Genomic DNA, 23,533 nt, shown 5'->3' with positions numbered 1-23,533 from the left:
GTTGACAGTTAGCCGTGGTGGTTGTCGTAGCAACTACAGCTTTAAGAGAGTGCGTAGCTGTCAAATATGACACCAAAGATTAATCATTTTACATTTAATGACTGCAAAAATAATAATATCAATAATAAAATAATAAACGAACAGGCATTCACGAGGATACGTGTTAACACGGTCGCTCGTTAAAGCGAAACACCGGTCCGCGTCATAAGGAGGTCAAAGGACGACAACACGCTCCTGCAGTCAGTAGTTTTCTGACTTGAGGTGGTCGGAGTGTGTTGACAGCTCGTCTTCGTGTTGACTAATCTGCGTTTATTGAACGGGCTGAGTTGGAGTCATGCAGTAAACACAGTGTTAGTGTTAGTCCAGCAGCTGTTATGGCTCCTTCAGCTGTCAGACTCTGTTGTTTATATCGCAGCCTGTGTTGGAGAACAAGCAGCAGGCTCCCTGCAAACGGTGAGTACACACCAGAGAGCTGACATGAAGAAGAAGAAGTGTTTTATAACACACAGACGTCTTGTGTTTTTATAGGTTTGGCTCAGAGGAGTTTGTGTCCAGCTCCAGGTGCAGCAGCTCTGTGCAGGTACATTCATCACGTGCACACTGTGCATACCTGAGGAATGCTTTATCCTCAGGTAGGACTGTGCAATGTATTCATACTCATCATGCATTAATTGTAATATACTGGGGGCTTATTTAACACAGTGAACCATAGATTAACACATGAGAAGTAATGTGAGTGTGAGAAACTTAATGTTAGCTGAGAATGTGACATAAAGAAGCTTTATTATATATTTATTCACAACTAATCTGTTATTAATCTGATTATTTTCCAGAATAATTGTCCATCGTCATTTTCTTGAGTCCAAGGTGACGTCATGAGATGACAGACCCTAAAGATATTCAGTTTATTATAAAGTATGACAAAGAAAATCATCAAAATGTTACATTTGAGAAGCTGCGCTATCAAATATTTGGCTTATTTTACTTGAGAATTTACTCATAAATGTTGAAAAATGTCCAAGGTGACATCTTCAGACGTCTCGTTTTGACTGACCAACAGTCCAAAACACACTGATATTTAATCGTTTTGACTGACCAACAGTCCAAAACACACTGATATTTAATTCATTATAAAGTATGACAAAGAAAATCATCAAACTGTCACATTTCGAGGCAGAACTATAAAATATTTGGCTTTTTTTTTGTTGGAAAGATTTACTTAAAAATGTTTTTTAGGAAATATTATTATAATATAATTCAAAAACCAAACATATTTGATTGTAAAGGACAAAAAAAACCACTAAAACACTCAAATTTCAGATGCTGGAACCAGATCATTTTGGCAAAATTACTAAATATAGCATAAATGCTGGAACCAGATCATTTTGGCAAAATTACTAAATATAGCATAAGACATTACATAGAATTCATGGGACATGATGTTGCTTCCAGGTTAGATGAATGAAAATTTATTTAAAAGTTCAAGTGGAGTCTTTTGCGTCTTCACAGACAAACACACTCTCCTCGGTGGGATGGGACTCGTGGGTTTTTCCTCCCTGGTGGTGGTGGTGGTGGAGCCGTGGAGCAGCAGACCCTGGAGGACATCGCCAAGAGCATCAGAGAGCAGCAGTACAAGAGGGTGGTGGTGATGGCTGGAGCTGGGATCAGCACGCCGAGCGGCATCCCAGATTTCAGGTAAAGAAGGTCACACCTGGAACATTCAGGTGTGTTTTGAGGGTCTGTCATCACGTTATTCCCTCACAGGTCTCCAGGCAGCGGTCTCTATGACAACCTGCAGCAGTATAACCTGCCTTATGCCGAAGCCATATTCGAGATCAACTTTTTCCATCACAACCCTAACCCCTTCTTCGCCCTGGCCAAAGAGTTGTATCCAGGGAACTATCAGCCCAATGTGACTCATTACTTCGTACGGCTGCTTCACAAGAAGGGTCAACTCCTCCGGATGTACACGCAGAACATCGACGGGCTGGAAAGACGTATGTATTTAGATCTTTGCTCACTACACGTCAGGTTGTATGTCATAATACTTGTTTACATGTGTGTGTGTTTATCTGTGTTCAGTGGCGGGGATTCCTCCTGAGATGTTGGTGGAGGCCCACGGTACATTCGCCACCGCCACCTGTACTGTCTGCCAGAGGAAGTACGAGGGCGAGGAGCTACGAGTGAGTTATAACCCGAACTTCACCCTTCACGATGAGCAGAATATTTAAAATATGCCTGATTTTAGTCATAGTAAATAGACACAAGGGACAACTTGCTCTAAACTTTGAGATTTAACTTTTTTTAGAGCTTGTATTTAAAAGATATTCATGTCAATAAGACTTAAAGGGACAGTTCACCCTAAAATCTGTCTTCGTTTTGATGTGAGTTGCAGAGTTTTGTCTCTCTTCCTGTGAATATAATTAAACTAGGCATTCAGCTTCACACCCACCAACCATATATCACGGTTCAGAAAGAAGCATGCATCCGCTCTGTGACAAGAAACTCGTGCTGGGCTGCCTCAGCAGAGATAGTGACGGTACATGATGTAAATATTAATGCTATCTCTTCATGTCTCCTCAGCCAGACGTGATGAGCGGGACGGTCCCGAAGTGTCCCACCTGTAAAGGCGTGGTCAAGCCTGACATCGTGTTTTTTGGGGAGGAGCTTCCACGTCACTTCTTCAAGTACCTGATTGATTTCCCAGCGGCAGACCTGCTGATCGTCATGGGAACCTCGCTGGAGGTGAGCACCACGTCACATCTCGAGAAGAGAACAAGAAGGAAAATCAACGAGCTTTAAAAAGCAGCTGTTGTTGACTCTCCGCTCTGCAGGTGGAGCCCTTCGCCAGCCTGGCAGGAGCCGTGCGCAGCTCTGTCCCACGCCTGCTCATCAACAGGGACCTGGTGGGGCCGTTCGCTTGGCGCCGTCGGCCTCAGGACGTCGTGCAGTTGGGTGACGTGGTCAGCGGCGTGCAAGCCCTCGTCGACGCCCTCGGCTGGACTCAGGAGCTGGACGCTCTGATGGCAGCTGGTGCTGAGTGTAAAGTGAGTGTGTGTCCCACAAAACAACGAGCTGAAAGACACTTAGATTATAGGCGATAACTCTCTGTGGACCATGGTTCACTCATGTTCTCGTGTGTTTCATCTGTAGGCTGCCACAAAGACAGAAGAGTGACAGCATCAAGCTGGAGGTTTGCACACCAACAATGCAAGACTAAATCCAGCTTCATGGATTAATGTGCTCATACTTGAATTATTGGTTATATCAATGGAAACGAGACAGACTGGCAAATAAACACAGACATGATTCTCAGTTGAATGTCACTAAAATGCAGGTAAGTGACACGCAGGAATGAAACGCTGGAAAAATCCAATCAGGTGCTTTTTAGTCACAAGAAAAATGTTTTATATGTGAAGTGATATGTGCAATAGATCACGCTGTGCAGCTGATAAGGAACATGTACAATATTATGTTTTACTTATTACCATCTAATCTTTTGAAATGTGTCAAAATAATGGATAAAAATGCAGCGACAACCTCGGTGATGGCCTTTGTTTGTTTGAGAATCATTTGATTTCACTGAAAGTCACTGGTCTAGGGAATTAAATAAAATATTTTAAGAAATATTTAAGTTATACAGGTGAGTTATACATGTTATTTTAGGTTTTTTAAGGAAAAATAAAAGTCACTGTCTTTATCCGATTTAGTTTTATGCTCAAGTTTCACCCTGAATGTCAGTGTGATGTAATAAAACTGTTGTAAAACAGGTCACAAATATAAAGTTACATAAAGAAATGTCTCGGTAATAAAACAGAAACTCACTAAGACAGCTGGTCACTGTAGTTTTTAAAAAGATGTTACTCAAACAGGAGTGAATGGTGCATTTACTGGGCACTAGTTTCCGCGGTGGATTAATTCACGTTTGTTCTTGTATTTCTGGCAGCATGACGATGTGTGTGTGTGTAAATAAACTGTGTGTTCATGGTGACGGAGGAGCAGCAGTGTGGCTCACCACTGTTTGTAACAGATCTTTATGGATCAGGCTGTGATACCCACATGATCTTGTATCGTCACAGTCTGTTTGAACCAGCAGAGGGAGCCGGAGCACAAGCTGTGCTGTGATGAAGCTCCCTGTTTGTTTGAGTGATGGTCGGTGTGACAGTGATGCGTGCAGCTCCAACAGCTCGGGATGTTATGGGAAAACAAACCGGCACAGGACGGTGTTACTCAGAATCTCTAATGTGTTTTATTATGCTTCTTTAATAGTGAACCAGAGGATCATTTTAAAGCATAATCAGATACTTCACTCTCACTTTGAACTGCATTAATACTACAACCTCAGAAACTCTTTACATATATAAATAAAACAGTCACACCTACATTTATAAATGATCTGTTAAGATGTTCTGCAGCTGTGACCTCCTTTTTACGTATTTGTTTGTGGCAAATGTTTCCTAGCAACTGATTTACACGTCAGTGGAGGATATTCAGATCTTTTAATGAAGTAAAAGTACTAATATCACACTGCACAGCATCAATATATGCAACACTGAATATATAAAAGTATGCACATGAACTGAGCTGCTGTAGTTGGTTGAGTTGGAGCTGTTGGGGAGTTTAATTCATAAGAGAACATCATATTTTATCAACTCTTTGTATGGTTTATATGCAAAAATCTCTCCTTGTAAAGAGCTAAAGCTGTCAGATGAATGCAGTGAAGTAAAAAGAGCAATATTTCTTCTTAGATGTAGTCAAGGAGAAGTAGAAACCAGATTTCTGATCACTGTCCGTGTGCACAGATGCCGCCTCAACATCATCGTCTGCAGGTGAAACAAAAAGATGTGATCATAAACCCGTCGTCTGATCTGAGTCTACCACTCCCATGATGCCTCTTTTACTAAATGAACTGACTTCATGGGTGAGTCTGTCCTCACTCTGAGCTCAGCGTGACCTTGTGTTGTTTGGGCTTTGTAGTTTTGCAGCTCTTTACAGGTTTGATTAAATTTAGCGCCGCTGCAGCAGGCAGGCAGGCAGGCTCTCACACCTCACTCCAATTTTCACCTCTGCTTCTGTGTTTAGGGCGCTGCTCATCTCTCGAACGAGAAATAGTTTTATCACCTACTGTATGATATCATCATCAAGTTATCTGTGTGCTTGTTAAAGGGACTTGAGTGCTTCCACTGCTTTACTGTCTGTTTTTGTGTTGTTTGAGGAGTTCATTATTCAGTTTTTTTTAATGGTGCACATATTCATGTTCCCCTTGGGGTGAATTTTAATAACTTTGATCCTCTGGGGGAGATTTTTTTATGCTCTTTTAAGGGAGCACGTCTGTTTTTAACTTTGAACATTTTGTGAAAACGCGAACTCCGTCTGACGGGGAACATCGAGTGATCAAAAGCTACTTAATGGACACTGTGAGATTGTTAGTCGTGGCAGATCAGAAGGTGCTGATTGAGTTCTGTGTCCTCTGGATAGTTTTCTTGTTGTTGATCTTTTGACATTGTTCAGTCACATTATAAATTCATAATTATAATTTTGTTTTCATCATGAATTAACCACACGTTGAGTAGGAAGCAGTCTGTGCGGACCGTTAAGTCCAATTTGCACTTCTCAGTTGGGTGCCTATTCAGGATGTCATTTTCTCGCATGGTGGTAGAAGATTTACCAGCTTCTTTAATCCCGGTTTAATTCAGCAGCATTAATTCTGCTCCTTTGTGCTTTTCTGTATCTCAAAGTTTCCCCTCAGGGAGATGGAAATCCTGAAATACTTGGCTTCTTAAATGCATGGATGGATTACGGAGCAGGCCTAACAGGCACAGGCCCAAAGGTCAGGGGGCCCCTGGTGGCACCATTATTTTGCAGTAGTATTTAGTTTGACATTTTTACAGCGGAGAGTGGATCTGCTGTGGAATAAAGTTTTATTAATAATAAATAAAATAAAGTTTTTTTTCCACCAACAGCAGCACCTTCACAGCTTCATCTGCAGAATGTAACTGAAAGAGACAAAAAACAACTATAAAAAGACACGGCAGGCGATTACAATGCGCCAGAAAGAGCTGCAATATGAGCAGACGCAAGATAATTATAAAGAGAAGGTAAAGACACAAAACGACCAGGAAGAGACACAAAACAACTAAAGACTGCAAAGAGACGGCAAGCAATTTAAAAAAGTGCTGCAGAGTGACCACAAAGAGACGCAAAATGAACATGTGCAATATGACTGTAAAGAGATGGCAAGCAATAATAGACACTAAATGGACAGAAAACGCTACAAAGAGACTACAGACTACAAAGAGATTAAAAAGAGCCGCAAAGTAATCACAAAGAGATGCAAAATGACCCGACTGAAGACAAGCAATTACAGCACACAAAATGTCCAGAAAGAAACACAGAACAACTACAGAAAGACTACGAGAAGCCAAGTCAACGGGGAGATACAAAATGACAACAAAGAGACTCAAATCAACTACAAAGAGACTCAAATCAACTACAAAGAGACTCAAATCAACTACAAAGAGACTCAAAACATCTAGAAAGAGACACAAAACAACTACAAAGAGACACAGACGACTAGAGACACAAAAAGTACAAAGACACCTAAAATGACTACAAAGAGACAAGAAACAACAAGGAGACAAAAAAAATACAAAGAGACACAAAACAACTACAAAGAGACTCAAAATGGCGAGAGACACAAAAAGTACAAAGACACTTAAAATGACTACAAAGAGACAAGAAACAACTACAAAGAGACAAGAAACAACTACAAAAGACTTCTTATGTCTGTCTGTATGGGAGGTACATGCTTGTGCTCAGGAGGCCATTATCTCATAATCCAGCCGTGCATAAATAGGATTTTAAAATCTGCATCAAACTGCGGCTCAGTCGTTGTTTTCTTCAGATCACCTGTGGTATCTAGTTTGTTTGCTCAGGTGAGGACATGAAGTTATTTCGGTCATAAAGATGAGATCATTCCACCTCAAACAGAGCTGACCACCGCGACATTTAGATAGATGACACACTTTATTAGAAATGTTTCCACATAAAACGTGGATATGGCATACAGTAGGCACAGTCAGTAGCCAAACATACATACTGTGGTGACAGGCAGTAATGGCTTAAAGGACAATATCGCTCAAATTTAAGCCATCCTGCAGTCGAATACTTTCAGTTTCAGAACATAAAAAACAACTTTTCACAAAACTTGACAAGCGGATATTAACTAATGTGCGACGTTATCAAGACACAATCTGGAAATGCTTCACTTGAATTGAGTTACCTATTATTCAACATCTTCACACATTTTTTCAAACAGTTAATAATAAAATGATCCTCTACTGTTGTTGTTGTTGTTGCTGCTTTTTGGGGAATGTACTGTATTATGTGATGAGTCTGTGTATCACGTTGACTGTTTCAAGTAGCAGAAATAATAGTTTTGGAAGGAAATGACACATATGGATGTATTTCTGCCACCATGACAAAAATATTTGATCACTTTCTTATTATAACAAAGTAAAATTTCTTATTTTAAAGAAATCCTGGTCAAGTCACAACCAAATGTCAACCTACTGTGACGTCTGCTATTGATTCATGGACAACCATAGAGACACCTGAGGCTCACCTGTTCAAATTATATTAAAGTTATGCAGAATTAAGAGCGTGGACACTTTGATTGACAGGTGGGTGCCAATAAATCTTGATTCATATTTGATCAGCATTACCTGGTTTGATCTGAGTTTGTCGATCACAAAGTATCGCCTTAAAGCACAGACTGCTTTGTTTTGTTCTATTTTACTCTCAACGGGACCGTAATTTACTAAGTTGACATCACGCTGTTTGGAAGAAACTTGAAATTAGAGATTGAGACTATAAACTCATGAGGAAACTGTTTACAGAGGTCATAAATTAAGTGAGAAGTTGGCTCATTTTGCCATTACAGTCAATACAAATGTACTTCTTTTTGCAGCCAGTGGAGCCAGTGGAGCTGGCACTGACACTTCAGTGTTGGCATCACTGTTCAGACACAGAAGCTCTGTCCACTAATTATACACTATCAATGATTACAACGGGATACATGCCATGTTATAAGGACATTTTGTGTATAATGAAAATAAACGCCTAATTTAACAAAACAAAGTGATTTGTTTGTCATATAAAAATATGGATTCATTTGTCATGTGGCAATGACAAGAAAATGTCACAGTAACATGAAAAATCTCACTTTAACCTGAAAAGAACGTTGTTGTAACAAGAGACCGAGGCAATATTTGTCACGGTGGCAGGAATATTCTGCTGTAGTAATTAATTATCGGGAGATAAACTTTCCAGAGAAGCGCTGCAGAAGTTAATTTGCCAGGCAAAAGATGCAAACTCTCTCCTTCTTCCTTGAGCTATTTATTATATTAATTAATATAACTTAGATGTAGATGTATTTTCCCCTCAGCACTCAAATTAATCAGATTATTCAGATAAACAGCACGAAAGGAACAAATTTATCATTTCTGTCAGGACCTTGTGGTTGAAGGATGTTGTTTGATTGTGTGATTATGAACATGACATACTAAAAAAAAAGTTTTAGGTATAAAACAGGAAAGCAGATATGTTTTTGATAACTTAAAAAATGACTCTTGCTTTTTGTAAATGTGCTCGGCATTTTGATTCTATCACAGACAGACAGTACATCCTTTGAAGTTAAGGCATATTGCTACTCAATATTGTATGTTTCTTTTATATCAGTACACGCGTTAAAATGAATTTAAACAGCCACGGTGAGCTGGTTCCAACTGTGCCATGTTCATAGTATTGTGAACCTTTTTTCCTGATTCACACTCAGTTCACGGGAGAAGTCAGCGATCCGTGTCAGGGGAGCGTTTCAGTTGACTGCGTGATCTTTTCATGTTCTGCTCCTCGAGTCACTTTCCGACCGCTGCTCCTCAAAAAAGGGGAGAAATCCACTCCACCCTCTCTCCACCACCACATTCCTGTGAAATATTTATTTAATGAAGTGTTTTGATATTTTCCTGGCTTCCTTCAAACGGCGTCCCTCGTCTTCTCTCCTCTCACTGATCAGTTGGTGGTTCGGAGGATGTTTCTCACAAGAACTTTCATGTTTTCAAGATTTCCGACAGTGTCCTGAGGACTGATGTGAACTTTTATGTGTTGCATTAAAGTTGAGTTGAACATTTAAAAGGTCCAGTGTGTCGAATTTAGAGAGCTCTATTTACAGATTTCTAATATTCGTAACTCTGTTTTCATTAGTGTGTAATCACCTGAAATTCGGAATTTGTTGAAATGATTTTGTCACCTTGGATTTAACTTTTTTTGTATATATAGACCCGGCGGGTCCTCTTCCGGACAAACTAAACACTGTCTCTAGAAAGGGACCTAAAGTTTTTAACGTGATTCAACACTACCATAGTTTCTCCTTCTCGTAGGAAGGTGGGTGAGGCGAGGGGGTTCCAGTCAGAAACTACACATGCTACTAAATCCTACACACTGGACCCTTAAGCAAACATTGCTCGTACAGCCGGTGGACTTAATTTAGCTCAGATGTCTCCAAATATCTTAGAAGCTCAAAATGTCAAACTGCTTCTAAAAGAAGAAGTGCAGATCAGTTTTGTTCAGCTGTTTGACATTCTGCTCTGGTGAAATGTATTCAGTCTTTCTGCACCTCGGGGACATTTCTTTTTGTCCTGAGTTGATCCTTTCAGGCAGAGCAGGCTCTGGACAAATCCCACGTTGCTCACTGTAACTGGCAGAGCGTAACTTCAGCTGAGGCTGATGTAAAGTATACTCCAAAAAGAAAAGAACAAAGTGCTGTACAGACGAACTGAAAGTGGTGAAAAGCTCCTCTCAGTCTGGGGAGTTTATGTCACTGTTTGGCTGCTTTCTGCAGCTTTCCACCTCAACATCATCATTTTGTTTGAGCAGTAATCCCAGAGGATCAAGAAAGTACATCACCAAATGTCAGAACAGAACCAGGAATGCAATATACACCGCCAACAACTGCTTAAACACATATTTCTCCTGTCAACAAGATACTATTGACATGCAGCCGGCAGCCAAGAGATGAGTTAAAACTGGAAGTCTTAGACTTCCCCAATCAAGACTTGTGTGGCGTTAATCCACCCAAACCAAAATGTTTTCACCGAGCTGAGCATCATCATCTCCCGGTTCCTTTTTTTTGTTTTTGTGTCTGTTGAAGGAAATCTGGTGTCAGCAGCAGCTGCGGAAACATTTCTTAAAGAATTTCTTGAACTCCGTGTTGAAGATGGTGTAGATGATGGGATTGAGAGCGCTGTTGACGTAGCCCAGCCAGGTGACGGTGCTCATCAGACTGGGAGGGATGTCGCACGTCATGCACAATGCTCGCGTCGTGTGGACCACGAAGAACGGAGTCCAGCAGAACAAGAAGCAACCTGCATGAAAATATGAAGAGAGAAAGATTCAGTGTTGAACATCGAGTTCCACCTGTGCATCTCTTTAAATGATAACTTTCTTAATGTCACAAAAATTATACTATGTTATACTTGGTTTTGTTCAAAGGATCATTTACTAATATGTGAATAGAAATGTTCTTAACTTTGTGCACACAAAATTACAGTCAGATTCCTTCAACATACAAACTGGCCAGTCAATGAGAATCATTCTAATTTATCAGGTGCATGCCGATTATTAAGGCCGATACATTTACACAGAGGTGTATCATGAAGAAAGCAGTGAAGTTGTAAGCGAGAAGCATAGCCCCTGAAATAAAAAGCCAAATAATCTAACAACCGAAAAAACTGAAATGTCCGAAGGTGGAAGACAGAAAAGGAAAAAAAAGACTGAAGTGTCTGTTTCCAATATCTTCCAGCAAGAATATGCGAGCTAAACACCTGTTAGGAGGTAAATATGATTCTTTTATGCAACCTTGTTCCTGTTGGTATTAATGGCACTATAATTGGTGGGAGTAGCCGGTCATTATAGGACAATAAAGTCAATAAACACAATAAAAGGTCGAAATACTGATAACTTCGCTCTCCTACATGAATGTGTTGATGCTTTAGTTCTTCCATAATAGCCAACTGTGAACATATGTGCTGCTGTAATCAGTCTATAAGTTTTATCCCTGTAAGATTAATTTTACAAGTCAGGAGCCAAAAAACTCACATGCATAAAGACTTTTTTTTACAGGACATAACGTCTGACAAATAGACTGTAGAGCCGCTACAGTGAGACAGTTGCCAGCTGTTAGCTCGGAGATTCAGAGGAAATGAGTTCAACATGTAATTTATAACAACAGATGAGTAGTAAAGGTGGGCGGACGTCTGCAATTATGAAGCCGAGTGCAAAGGTTTGAAACTTAAGAAAGTCAAGCCTGCAAGCACAGACTTGAATCTAAAATTCTGCAGGTACAAACTGCAAGTTTCCGATTTTCCATGATTTAATATTCCATACTACGCTAGGCCGAAAATAAAAACTTCAATCTATAAAACTATCACACACTCTAATTTAACATCTTCACCTCTCCTCTCATTTCCAAAATAAGTCTGCTCTCCCATTCATTTCCACTTTTCAGTGTTTGTTCCAGCTTCAACAGGAAACGTGTCAAAGCGAAAGACGACGTGTTTCATTGTGACTCTAAATGATTCACGACCAGACCGAGTTCATTAGAGACAAAGTAGAAATATACGACTCTGCTGTCTCATAATTTTAACCTCGACATTACTGCTCCGGGGTGTTCAATACATTTTGGATTCAAATTCATGTATTTCGGTGGCAGAGTTCACGGAAAGGACGAAGATAAAGAAGCAGACAACAATTTCTTTTATAAACTTTTAGATATCAGATGTCCACAGAGGGACAGAGATTGGAAGGTTACATTTTGTTAGCGGATTTTGAGACATCGGTATGAAAATGTGATTTATAGTCCCTCCTAAAACAAGAGGTCCTTGCCTGGTTGAACAAACGCTGGTGAGCTCTCTCCGTTCAAGCTGTTGAAGGAGCGACTCACCTTAATAAGCTTAGTTTCCTTGATCGGCAAGGACTACCAATAACTGCCACTGGATCAAACTGAGGCCATTTGTCTCGGGTGTCGTCTCAGGTTGGTGATAAAAACCAGTCAGAGTGATTTATTAGCTTTTTGTTGAGAGGTGGATGGATGGGATTTATGTCTTTCTGTCCAGGAGACTGGAGGACTTTGCATAATATGCCACAGCTCTACTGTCAGAAAACACTTCTTATTCATAAGATGCATTCAGGCCAGCTCTGATAACGCTCTGCTAAATGTAGGAATCCGTGTCAACAATCTGTTCCAGATACATCCCAGTATTTTGACAGAAAGACAAATTAACAGCGCACTTTATTTTCACCTGACAATTAGTTTTCAGAGCGCGAGTTTCTACTCATATTACGGACCCGTATCGTGTCACAAAGCACCATCCCACAAGAGGGGAGTGCTGTTATACTCAATATCAGCACGGCTGTGATTATCTTCGGCACTCGGCCTTCAGCCTACAACCGTGCTGATATTCAGTATAACATCACAACCTTGAGTGTGATATTGCTTTTTATACAACAGTTCTACACGTGCCATTTATTATTATTTACACAAATCTTTCAACGTGTTTAACATGTTTACCGTTCACGTCATTCCTACGCTAAAATATCGCTGGTAGTGAGTTCTCGAGTTGTCAAGGCGACAAAATAAAAAATGTACAGTTTGTTTATCTTTCTGGATTATATTGATGCTGAATTGACAGTCAGACTATGGACATATGAAACGTCCTTTATCTGGTGTTTCTAGAGTGATGTGTTTTTACGGACACGTAATGAATTGTTCAAGTGTCATATTTCTTAAAGGGACAGCGCAGGGCGCTTCAGTTTACTTCAAACTGCTAATGTGTTTATTTTTGAATGTTCTGTCAACGCTACAGAAACACAAGGTAACTCTTAAGGTTATGATTGTCTGTTTTTTGGTTTGATTAATGGTTGTGTATTGATTACTGACGGTTATTAGAACGCCTGTAAAACACACGTAGTTTAAAGTCCCAGTGCTGTTATACTTGATATCAGCACTCATGGATCGACTCTTGTCCAATCAGATTACTTGGTTAGAACTAACTGTTGTATAAACATAAATATAACAGATTATACAGTTATATTGCATTGACTTGTGTTATGTGTATTATTAACAGAATATTAATATTTCATTTTGTTGTTTAACGTCAATATCGTGATGTTGCAACACCTATAATGGGGGTAAAAAAACAAATATAATGTGTCAGATATTGGTGGCTATTTATGTCCTTGTGTTGTGTTTACCTCTGCAGATTACAGCCCGTTTTCTTCTTGTTCATAAAGTGTTAGTATAGAATCAGCTTGTGTTCTGCAGTCGAGACTTTGCAATGCAAAGCCTCTTAACTGTCGCCATAACTTAGTGTGGCTTAAACCGCGACATGCTGCCAGTTTTCACACAAACGGTCGAGTAGCAAATGTACAGTAAACAAATCATAACGGAGCGTGTGCTTCGTTCTGTGCACAGGAGACGCTGACTGTAAGATCATGTGTTGCATAATAATTGGATTGAGGGCTTTAAGCTATAATGGCGCTGCTTGTTGAGAGGCGGCCAGTCACAGGTGACGCTTTTATCCTGCCCTAGTGACCTGCACGAACGTCAGCATGAGCTCACACCTACCCGAGCTGCAACACAAACATTAATTCATCCGTGAAGGCAAAGTCTTAATTAACTTTTTTTGATTAACACCAAGAAGCAAAGTCCATTTTATCTTCCAGCGCGTGCAACAGGTAAACAATCAGTCAATTCAGAGAAATTAAATTAAGATTCGCTGAACAGAGATTGTAATTGAAATTGAGTGTGTGAGGGAGGTTTGTTTACAATTTATCTTCTGATTCTGTTTGATTAATAGGCGCACACAAGCAACACCGGCACAATTACTTACAACTGCTGCAGAGCCAAATTTAAACAGGCTTGTAATTACCATATTAAAGTGTTCAGCACTAAAGCGCCTCCCTAATGTCAGCAGCAATTTTACTTCCATTTCCTGCTTCACTGAATAAACAGATAACTGTAATACAACATAATGAAAGGTAGTTAAACCCAGATTCTTCTTGCACAATGCCCCTTGACAGCAAAACAAACTTCATGACCTGAAAACCTTTCATGGAGGTAAATGGATCTTTAAAGAGTAAACAGACCTTAAATGAGTCAGATTGTTGCCTTCTGAATGGCAACTTTTCTCACAAAGATTACAGAGAAACCAAAAGAACAAATCACTAGTTTGTTTGGCTTTTTGAAATTATTTTTTGTAAATAATAAAGACGTGAAGAACAAGAGGCACTCAAGCTCCCTGATGTCCAACCAAAAACTACTGTCAGAAATTAAACAGAACCAGCTGTACTCACTTAAATAACCATCCAGACACGTTCAGACCGACTTCAGACCTGCGTTATTTCGATGAGGATGCTCGAAGCATCACAAGGGGCTGCGTTGGTGGGAAAGTCTTTCAGGTACCAGAGAGATACAAGTGAAATCCCTCTCTTGTATCATTAATGACTCATCTTGAACATTTTATCCAATCAATCCAAACCAATTCATTCTCAACGTCTTCCTTCTGATATAACAACAGCACAAGTTCTGTCCTGCAGCTCTGTTATGCTCTATATTCGCTAAGATTTGATATAAATCCATCTCACAATTGAACATTTTCTGTTTCATTCTGAAATATGTCACAATCCTGAAGATAAAGATGCTTAAACCTCCGTGTCACTAGTTGCATTTTCGTCCAAAAGTATGGCATGTATTTCAACCAAATTTCAAAAGATAAGCAGTAGGTGGCGCCAATTTTCCAGAATACCAGAAGAAGAGGCAACAACAAGTAAATAAACGAGCACCTGTTGAATACTACTGCTGATAACCAGTACAGAAAACAGGATGTAAATCTGACGTATGTGATTGGAGCTGTGTGGAGCAATCATGGGTGTGACCATGATTAATCAGCTCATTAGTCATGTGACTTAAATTTTCACTACATCACATCAACTATGTTATCTTTGTGCCGAGCTCGAGTTCAATTAGAAGTGTTAAATACAGTGTTTGCTTCTCTCATGAATACGCACTAACATGTATTCGCTTTGCAAAAACTTTTCAGGCCAGATTCAACTTCTTTGCTGACGACTGTTGTGTTTTCCTCTGAAACGGCCCCATTCAAATAAATGAGAGTTTAATCCAGAACTGTCTGTTAGAACCAGGCAGCAACCTCCATGGCTGTGAATCGAAGCCATTGTAGAAGTGCCAAAAGCTGCAGTTCCTCAAACTGCCACTTGAGGATGGCTACAAAACCAGTCAGTCAATCTCCATAAGGCTCCATATTAAAAGAAGAAAAGTAAGTAAAGAAGTCAAATGAATCATATAAGCATGAATAAAATGTGTTGGTGTATCGGTGATGTGTTGAATTGTTACAGGCAGGTGACAAATTAAAAGGAAATCTGAATAAACGAGTGAAGAAACTCATGAATCAACTAATTAATGAAGGCAGATGCTTCCACACAGGTGCACTTCACGGTACAATTAAGCAATTAACATCCAATCATTCTTCATAAGCAGGCCCAGCTGATTATGATTCTGATTCTGTATCAAGGGGAAGAGATGTAAGCGAGTTTTAAAAGAGGATTCATTGTTGTGGCACAGATGGTAGAAGCTCATCCAGCTCGTGTTGTGACATCCACATTTAGATCCGTGGCACAGACATCAGTAAACAGGGTCAGGAACTGTGGTCGACAGCACACATTTGTTCACCGTGGTGCCCGTGCATTAGTGTGATACGTAAGGATAAACAGAAGAGCAACTCTTCCTCAGGTGGCTGTCAATGCAGGATGTAATCAGAGTCTGCGAGAACCGTCAATCGACAATTAGGCGATATTACAGCAGGGCTGCTGTGCTTAAACCCCTCGTTACAGAGATGAATGCACATTTGAGAGTTCAGCGGTGTGAAAACTATCGGCTCTGCTCTACAGAAAAAAATTATCTGGTCAAATGAGTCACTGTATGCTCCACAAGTGGGTTGAGTGCATGTGTGACGTATATCAAATGAACAGGAAAAGGCCTGAGTGCTGCACCCCTGCAGTGCGGGGATCCGGTGGCTGTGTTATGATGTGGTCGATGTTATGCGGTGGTGGTTTGGGTTACTTCAGATCAATGCAAAGTTGTGATTGATGAGTAAATGATCATCGTTATCCTATGAAGTGATCTCGGAGGAGATGAGGATAACTCCATCCATGGGGCTACGAGGGGTCACCGAATGGTTTGATGAGGTATGAAAACCCAATTATCTCAACCCCATGGGAGATTTTGCACTAGCGTGTTAGACAGTGCTCTCTGCCACCATTATCACCAAGAATGAGGGAACATCTTTTGGAAGATTGGTGTTCATCCTGGTTTAATTTGTCACCCATCCATCCCTTTTACAGGAGCCAATCCCAGCTGACATTGGGCAGGAAACTGGAGCGAACCCACATAGACACAAGGACAACATGCAACCAGGGTCCAAACAAGGAACCTCCTGCTGTGAGGAGACAGTGCTAACCACTGCACCACCCCCTAATTTGTCACCCGTCTGTATAAACACTTTATTAATTTACTATCCAGAAAGCTGTTGAGGCCACTGAATGCACACACCATCCAAATCTGAACAATATGTGGTGTGTGTCTCACTGGTTCATCCAACATTCTATTAGATTTAGTTTATTTTTGGTTTTTCATTTTGATTCACAGGTGTAGGTTTGTTTATACCATCACTGCAGTGATTTCTCATATTGTGTTCATGTAGGTTTGGTTACGTGCAGCCCAGAGAAGCCTGATTTCATATACAACAAGCTTTAACTACACCTGCTGCAGGTCTGTTTTCTACCTGGCCACTGACATCAAGTGAATACTTGTATGGGAGGTATTATTATTGGAAACATAGTTTGTAAAGTGTGTGACAGTGCTGTTGAAGTAGTGATTTGTAGTTCTTTGACTCACCTACTACGACAGGTAGCACCCTCATAGCTTTCCTCTCCCTGTTGTTAATCTTGGCTCGCTTCTTCCTGTGCAGCTGATGGCTGAACGTCACCGTGGGCACTGAGTTCTCTCTGTACTGTCGAGGATAAGGAATCTCATGCTGCATGTAGTCCTCCGTGTCGTCCAGTCGAGACTGAGCCAAGTCCCTCTCGATGATCCTCGGTAGAGGCATCGGCAGAGGCCCGGGGATTGTGCCAGTCAGCGGAGGGAGGGCGGTGGCGACGGCCGCGTGCTGCAGCTTCCTGCAGGCCTCGATGCTGCTGCGCAGTTTGACCTTACGCGCCTCCTCCCAGCGCTGCAGCCCGCGGAAAACTCCAAAGTAGAGCAGGACCATGATGGGACAGGGGATGAAGAAGGAGCAGACCGAGGAGTAAACCACGTAGTTGTTGTCCTCCAGTTTGCACTCGCTGGGGTCGCGGTTAGGCACGTTGTTGATGCCAAAGATGACAGGTGAGGCCACTGCCAGAGCCAGCAGCCAGGTGGCCGACAGCAGGATGAGCTGACGATGGTCCACATGTTTACGGTTGTAATTTAAAGGGATGGACACTGCAATGAACCTGCAAGACAAAGGACAAAGGATTGATTGACAAATTTAATCTCCTCATCTGTCTTACTGCATAACAATCACTCCAGACTGTGTACGAGTCTGTAGCGAATCCCAAAAGTACCAGATACAAAAAACAATAAACCAAAATGTTAAAAAAGGAAAATAAGGAAATAAAACAAAGAGTGTGGAGGCACTAGGTTGGTGTGTGTTGTGCGCTTATTGTGACATTTAATTAATTCATGATTTGTGTCGGAAAATTATTTTGCTGGAACAGCAATAAATAATAAAGCCATCAGTTGAGCCTCTCACCATCTTTTGGAGAGTATGCTACACCTTTATTTATTTCTTTATTTTTTGATGCTTTTCCCAAAACAAATTAAGAAAAAAGAAGAAAGAAAACTTGTTTTAAAGCCAGTTACCTACAACTGAAGCCCTAATAAACTCTTCTTGCTCATTCTTTCAATGACTTTAATATGCATCAGCCGTTAATCAGTAAGTCTAAGTCATTCTAAAGCTGTAGTTTTTCATTAAATGTATGTTACATGATTATTACTCCAGTGTATCCTGAAATTTAATGGGCTACTTTGAAACAGAAGGCAGAAATAACAACATAAAAACACACAAAAAAAAATCTCATTATGAATAAAGTAAATAAAGTTTTTGTCTGTATTGTTGAGCAGTAAAAAGTACATCAGGGCGTCAGAGAGTGGTGGTTGCTGTTCATTTCTACTTTCTACACTTTCTGTCTGTCTGAAATGTAAATCATCCATTTGTTATGCAGAGACGTTCTGCACAGCCATCTGCTGACAGTTTTTTATTCTTCCTCCAGCATCACATTTTCAGATTTTGAGCTGAAGCTTCAACCAAAAGAGTTTTTCTAATTTATTTCTATAATCGACTAACCAGTGTCAGCTTGTTTGTGCTGTTGGTACTAATTATATTAGTGTAGTCAGACACAAACTCCATGTTTATGTAAAAGAAAGTTAGCTGAGTATCCTGCAGCTGTTTCCATTCAATATAGTTATACAATATTCAATATTATATATTCAGTATATTCAGGTGAAACAGTGTCAGAGGTATCTGGAGTTCACCTGTCTGCAGCAGTAAATATATAATATTCATGTTAACTGCCAGGTAGTATAAAGTATTCACGCTGCAGGATAATACAATTTTCTACTACTTCTTGTTCTGATATATAAAATAAACTCGAATCAAATGTCTGATCAGATTTGTAATCTTCTTCTTTGTTAATAATTTCCTAATTAAATACGTTTTATTCAGACACATGTCTTGTGTTCATAAATTTAACATTTAAACTTACGTTAACTGATTTTGTTGGCCGCTCTGAGGCAACGTAACAAGTTCTAAACACAATATATCGACACATTACCGCCTCATGAAGTTGATATGGCTCATATACTGTACATGTCTTTATCTGGAGTCATATTTCTGACTTCTTAAAGGTCCAGTGTGTGTGATGTAACGGTATCAAGCAGTGAGGTTATATATCGTAACTGAACTTTCTTCTTCCAAACATTTCTCAAAGCATCTAATTTATAAGGGCAGAACAATCGGTGATGAGAAAAGTAACATTTAATTAACTCACTTAGAACTTTTAATATAAGTCACATCGCTCATCAATGATTCACTCGGCATGAAACCGAGGGCAGACAAACAAAAGACGTATTCTTAACGAGACAGGTTGTCTGTTGTCATGACGACTGCTGGACAGTCGTCATGACAACGGTGCGAACAATAGGGAAATAAGCCACATTAAAATCTCAAATCATAAAAATCTCTATTTAAAAAACAGAACGTGTCTGCTGTTTATGTCACAACAGTAGTGCACGCTGACTTCATTAGAGCAGGAAACAAAGCTGATGAGTCTGAACTGAAACAAAGACCTGAAAGACGCTAAAACGCTTCACAGAGCTGAGAGAACCTGCAGGTTCTTATGTTGCTTTAACATTTGATAACTTCGGCTTCTTTGGTTCATCAAAATCAGTTTTTGTGCAAACTGTATTTTGGTATCTGATATTGTCACTAACAATCAACATTTGCAATATTTAATCTGTGTTCAACAAAAGAAATCAAAAAGAAATGAGAATAAAACAGATGTTTGCTGCTGTGCCACCCTCTTTGTTTTGCTACAGTAAATTGCCGTTGCTTGTTAACTCCATCAACTTAGTTGCTCATTAGTTTGCGAACCGAACAAAACTAATTCAGGAAACAAAATGTGACAGAATCATCGATCATTCTGGTGAATTTTACTTTCAACTTCTGGACTAATGGATGTTCATCGACGCTCTGATGAAGACGTCACAGATGTTTCTGAGCTGAGCAGGATTTTAGATTTTCAAAGTGTAAATAAACTCTGCCTTTCTTATTCCCTCCCCGTCCATCAGCTTACACAAACCTCCTCCTCTCGTCATGTAACAGCAGAGGGATGATTTACATCTTTATATATAAACCTTGACCACGCAGACGCACACGTACCTGTCCACGCTGATGGCACAGAGGTTGAATATGGATGCTGTGCACAGCATCACATCCATGGTCATCAGGCCATCGCACATCACCATGTTCAAGGTCCAAACTCCACCCTGAAACTAACACAAACACACAGGAAGAAACACACAAACACAAACTTATTAGCTGAGTATAAATAAATCTAATCCTCTTGTGCTTTCACCAACGCAGCAGCTCAGCGCCGAGACAAACATTCCTCCAGTGAAACACGACTCTGTCCGTCTGTCCACGTTCTCCTCCGCTGACTTCTCCTGGAAGGGTTTTAACTTTTCAAAAGACTTCTCTAATCCAGTAAGTGCACACAGACAAAACCACAAACGTGTGACACTCAGTAGGTTAACTGGCCGCAGCCACTGGCGCAGGTAACGAGATCACAAATGAGGCTAATTAAGGAGGATTTAGGGGGAAGCCTCAGCGGGGCGTCTCTCAGCCACAGAGACGTTTAGACAGACAGGCGAGCAGGCAGGTGGCTTTTGGTACTTTAATAAAGGCTCGATGACATCGTTTAAATATTATAAATATCATGATTCATGGATCATACCTCCCCTTAATAACCAGTCTGAACCTCCGTCATGAATTAATCCTGATTCAAAGAAGTGAGAGACGTGCCATGATGAGCTGGCTCTGGTGGGTTTGATAGATAACCTTCCCTGATCAGATTCATCATTTTTAATTTAGGATATCTAACGAGTGTCAGATGTAGCACAGGTCATCTGATGAGACGGTGGCGCCCTGATCCCAGGCGTGTGAACAGGAACACCACCCCTCCTACACCCGAGCACAAACCACATGACAGACAGACACACAAACCGGCTGCACGTGGCATCATTTTGAAGTGATTACGTCATTTTGTTTGCAGTGTGTTTGTGTGTCTTTTGTCTCTGTTGTAGTTTTGTGTGTCTCTTTTGTGTCTTTGCAGTTGTTTTGTGTGTTTTTGTAGATCTCTGTAGTCACTTTGTGTCTCTTTGCATGCCTTTCCCGGTCGTTTTGTGTCTTTGTGGTTGTTTGTAGTTGTGTTGCATGCCTTTGTAGTCATTTCCTGGTCGTTTTATGTGTCTCCCTGGTTGTTTTGTGTGTTTTTGTCGTCATTTCGTATGTGTTTGTAGTTGTGTTGCATGCCTTTCTCTGTCTCTGTAGTTAGTTTATGTGCCTTTGTGGTTGTTTTGTGCGTTTCTGTAGTTGTATGTGTATTTTTGTTGTCATTTCATGGTTGTTTTGTGTCTTTGTGGTTGTTAATGTGTGTCTTTGTAGTCCTGTTTTGTGTCTTTGTGGTTGTTAATGTGTGTCTTTGTAGTCCTTTGTTTGTCTTTGTAGCCATTTTGCGTGTCTTTCTGGTCATTTTATGTGTCTTTGCGGTTGTTTTGTGTGTTTTTGTAGATCTCTGTACTCACTTTGTGTCTCTTTGCATGCCTTTCCCGGTCGTTTTGTGTCTTTGTGGTTGTTTGTAGTTGTGTTGCATGCCTTTGTAGTCATTTCCTGGTCGTTTTATGTGTCTTCGTGGTTGTTTTGTGTGTTTTTGTCGTCATTTCGTATGTGTTTGTAGTTGTGTTGCATGCCCTTCTCTGTCTCTGTAGTTAGTTTATGTGCCTTTGTGGTTGTTTTGTGCGTTTCTGTAGTTGCATGTGTATTTTTGTTGTCATTTTGTGGTTGTTAATGTGTGTCTTTGTAGTCTCTTTGTTTGTCTTTGTAGCCATTTTGCGTGTCTTTCTGGTCATTTTATGTGTCTCTGTGGTTGTTTTGTGCGTCTTTGATGTCCTTTTGTTTGTCTCTACAATAATGTGTCCTTGTGGTCGTATTGCATGTTTTACATTAGCTTGGCATCTCTCTCTGGTCATTTTCTGTATCTCATTAGTTGCTTTGTGTGTCTCTTTCTGGTCATTGTGCATGCCTTTGTTTTAATTTTAATTTTACATGTAGTTGTAGTCCTTCAGTGTTTCTTTTTCATTGTTGTGTGTGTCTTTGTGGTCATATTCTGTGTGTTTGTGGTCATATTCTGTGTGTTTGTGGTCGTTTTGTTTGTCTTTACAGTGATGTTGTGTCCTTGTGGTCATATTGCATGTCTACTTTGCATCTCTCTCTCTCATTTTGTGTCTCTTTCTGGTCATATTGCATGCCTTTCTTTTATATTTACATGGAGTTGTAGTCCTTCAGTGTTTCCTTTTCATTGTTGTGTGTGTCTTTGTGGTCATATTCTGTGTGTTTGTGGTCATATTCTGTGTGTTTGTGGTCATATTCTGTGTGTTTGTGGACATATTCTGTCTTTGTGGTCATATTATGTGTGTCTGTGGTCGTTTTGTTTGTCTTTACAGTGATGTTGTGTCCTTGTGGTCATGTCACATGTCTACTTTGCATCTCTCTCATCATTTTGTGCGTCTTTGTAGTTGTTCTGTGCGTCTTTGTAGTTGTTCTGTTTGTGTTTGTTGTTGTTCTGTGTGTGTTTGTAGTTGTTCTGTGTGTGTTTGTAGTTGTTCTGTGTTTGTTTGTAGTCGTGTTGCTCGTCACGTTTGTATGTTCAGGCTCATGCAGTAATCCATCTTCTGTACCTTACCTCTGCGTAAACGAAGAGCGGCAGCACCAGCACCGCCAGCAGCAGGTCTGCAAACGCCAAACTGACTATGAAGTAGTTGGTGGTGGTTTTTAAAGCCTTCTCCAGGTACACGCTGAGGCACACGAGCACGTTCCCACCGGTGACGGTCACGATCAGCAAAATCCCGAATATGAGCGCGGGGAAGTTGAAGTCAGTGACCGCGGCCGCCGGCAGCGTGTCGTTGTTAAAGTCAGTGGAGATGTCCGACATGGTCGCCGGTGTTCCGCCGTGCGCCGCAGACTGACGCGCTCCTTGTCCGACAGAGAACGACTCTCTCCGGGGCAGTTTTCATCTATGAGCCGTGTCCAGCAGCCCCCCCTGGGATCCGTAGGAGCGTCACAGGTGAAGTCTGTGTGAGTTTCCCCCCGTGAGGACGCTCAGTGTCCGCACTGAGCCCCGTGCGCGCACCGCGCTCTCCAAACGCAAATCCGCGCAGATCCCCAGATTCGGGTTTGATCCACCTTATATATATCCAACCTTTGCTGCACTGATCTTTTCACATTCACTGCACTGACACTGACAGACTCCTCGCATGGTGCGGGTCGGGCTCCTCGCCGTCTCCTCAGCTCGCTCCTGCAGGAGTAAGTTCGCAGAGTTGACTAATCAAGAAGGCGACAGCTTAAATCCATCCGCACAAATCAGCTCACTGAAGCTCTGCTGCTGGCAGCAGGATGCGGAATCAGCTGTTTGACCAGGAAAACAAACAAAACTGAACAAAATCATTTCAATGTTTTATAATAAATAATAAAATCAATCTCATCCAGTCAGCAGGAAGGTGTTGATGCGCAGAAACAGACTGAACATG

The 23,533-nt window shown here is 40.8% G+C and overlaps 2 protein-coding genes across 2 annotated transcripts; one reads left to right on the top strand and one right to left on the bottom strand.

Annotated features, from left to right (window-relative positions):
• The first annotated feature begins 130 nt into the window (after window positions 1–130).
• sirt3 (sirtuin 3) lies at window positions 131–3,828 on the top strand. Its single transcript, XM_019268040.2, has 8 exons — window positions 131–453; window positions 529–580; window positions 1,510–1,695; window positions 1,765–1,997; window positions 2,083–2,183; window positions 2,584–2,745; window positions 2,835–3,047; window positions 3,154–3,828. The coding sequence occupies exons 1-8, from the start codon at window positions 375–377 to the stop codon at window positions 3,175–3,177; spliced, it is 1,050 nt and encodes a 349-aa protein (XP_019123585.1). The 5' UTR covers window positions 131–374; the 3' UTR covers window positions 3,178–3,828.
• Window positions 3,829–6,725: 2,897 nt separating this feature from the next.
• drd4b (dopamine receptor D4b) lies at window positions 6,726–23,308 on the bottom strand. Its single transcript, XM_027281021.1, has 4 exons — window positions 22,690–23,308; window positions 20,109–20,221; window positions 17,027–17,622; window positions 6,726–10,421 (listed from the first exon to the last, which is right to left on the bottom strand). The coding sequence occupies exons 1-4, from the start codon at window positions 22,936–22,938 to the stop codon at window positions 10,219–10,221; spliced, it is 1,161 nt and encodes a 386-aa protein (XP_027136822.1). The 5' UTR covers window positions 22,939–23,308; the 3' UTR covers window positions 6,726–10,218.
• Window positions 23,309–23,533: the final 225 nt, after the last annotated feature.

Source organism: Larimichthys crocea, chromosome VIII (assembly GCF_000972845.2).
Source record: "Larimichthys crocea isolate SSNF chromosome VIII, L_crocea_2.0, whole genome shotgun sequence".
In the NCBI taxonomy this organism is placed as follows: Eukaryota; Metazoa; Chordata; class Actinopteri; family Sciaenidae; genus Larimichthys; species Larimichthys crocea.
This window is presented reverse-complemented; position numbering and strand designations above follow the sequence as displayed.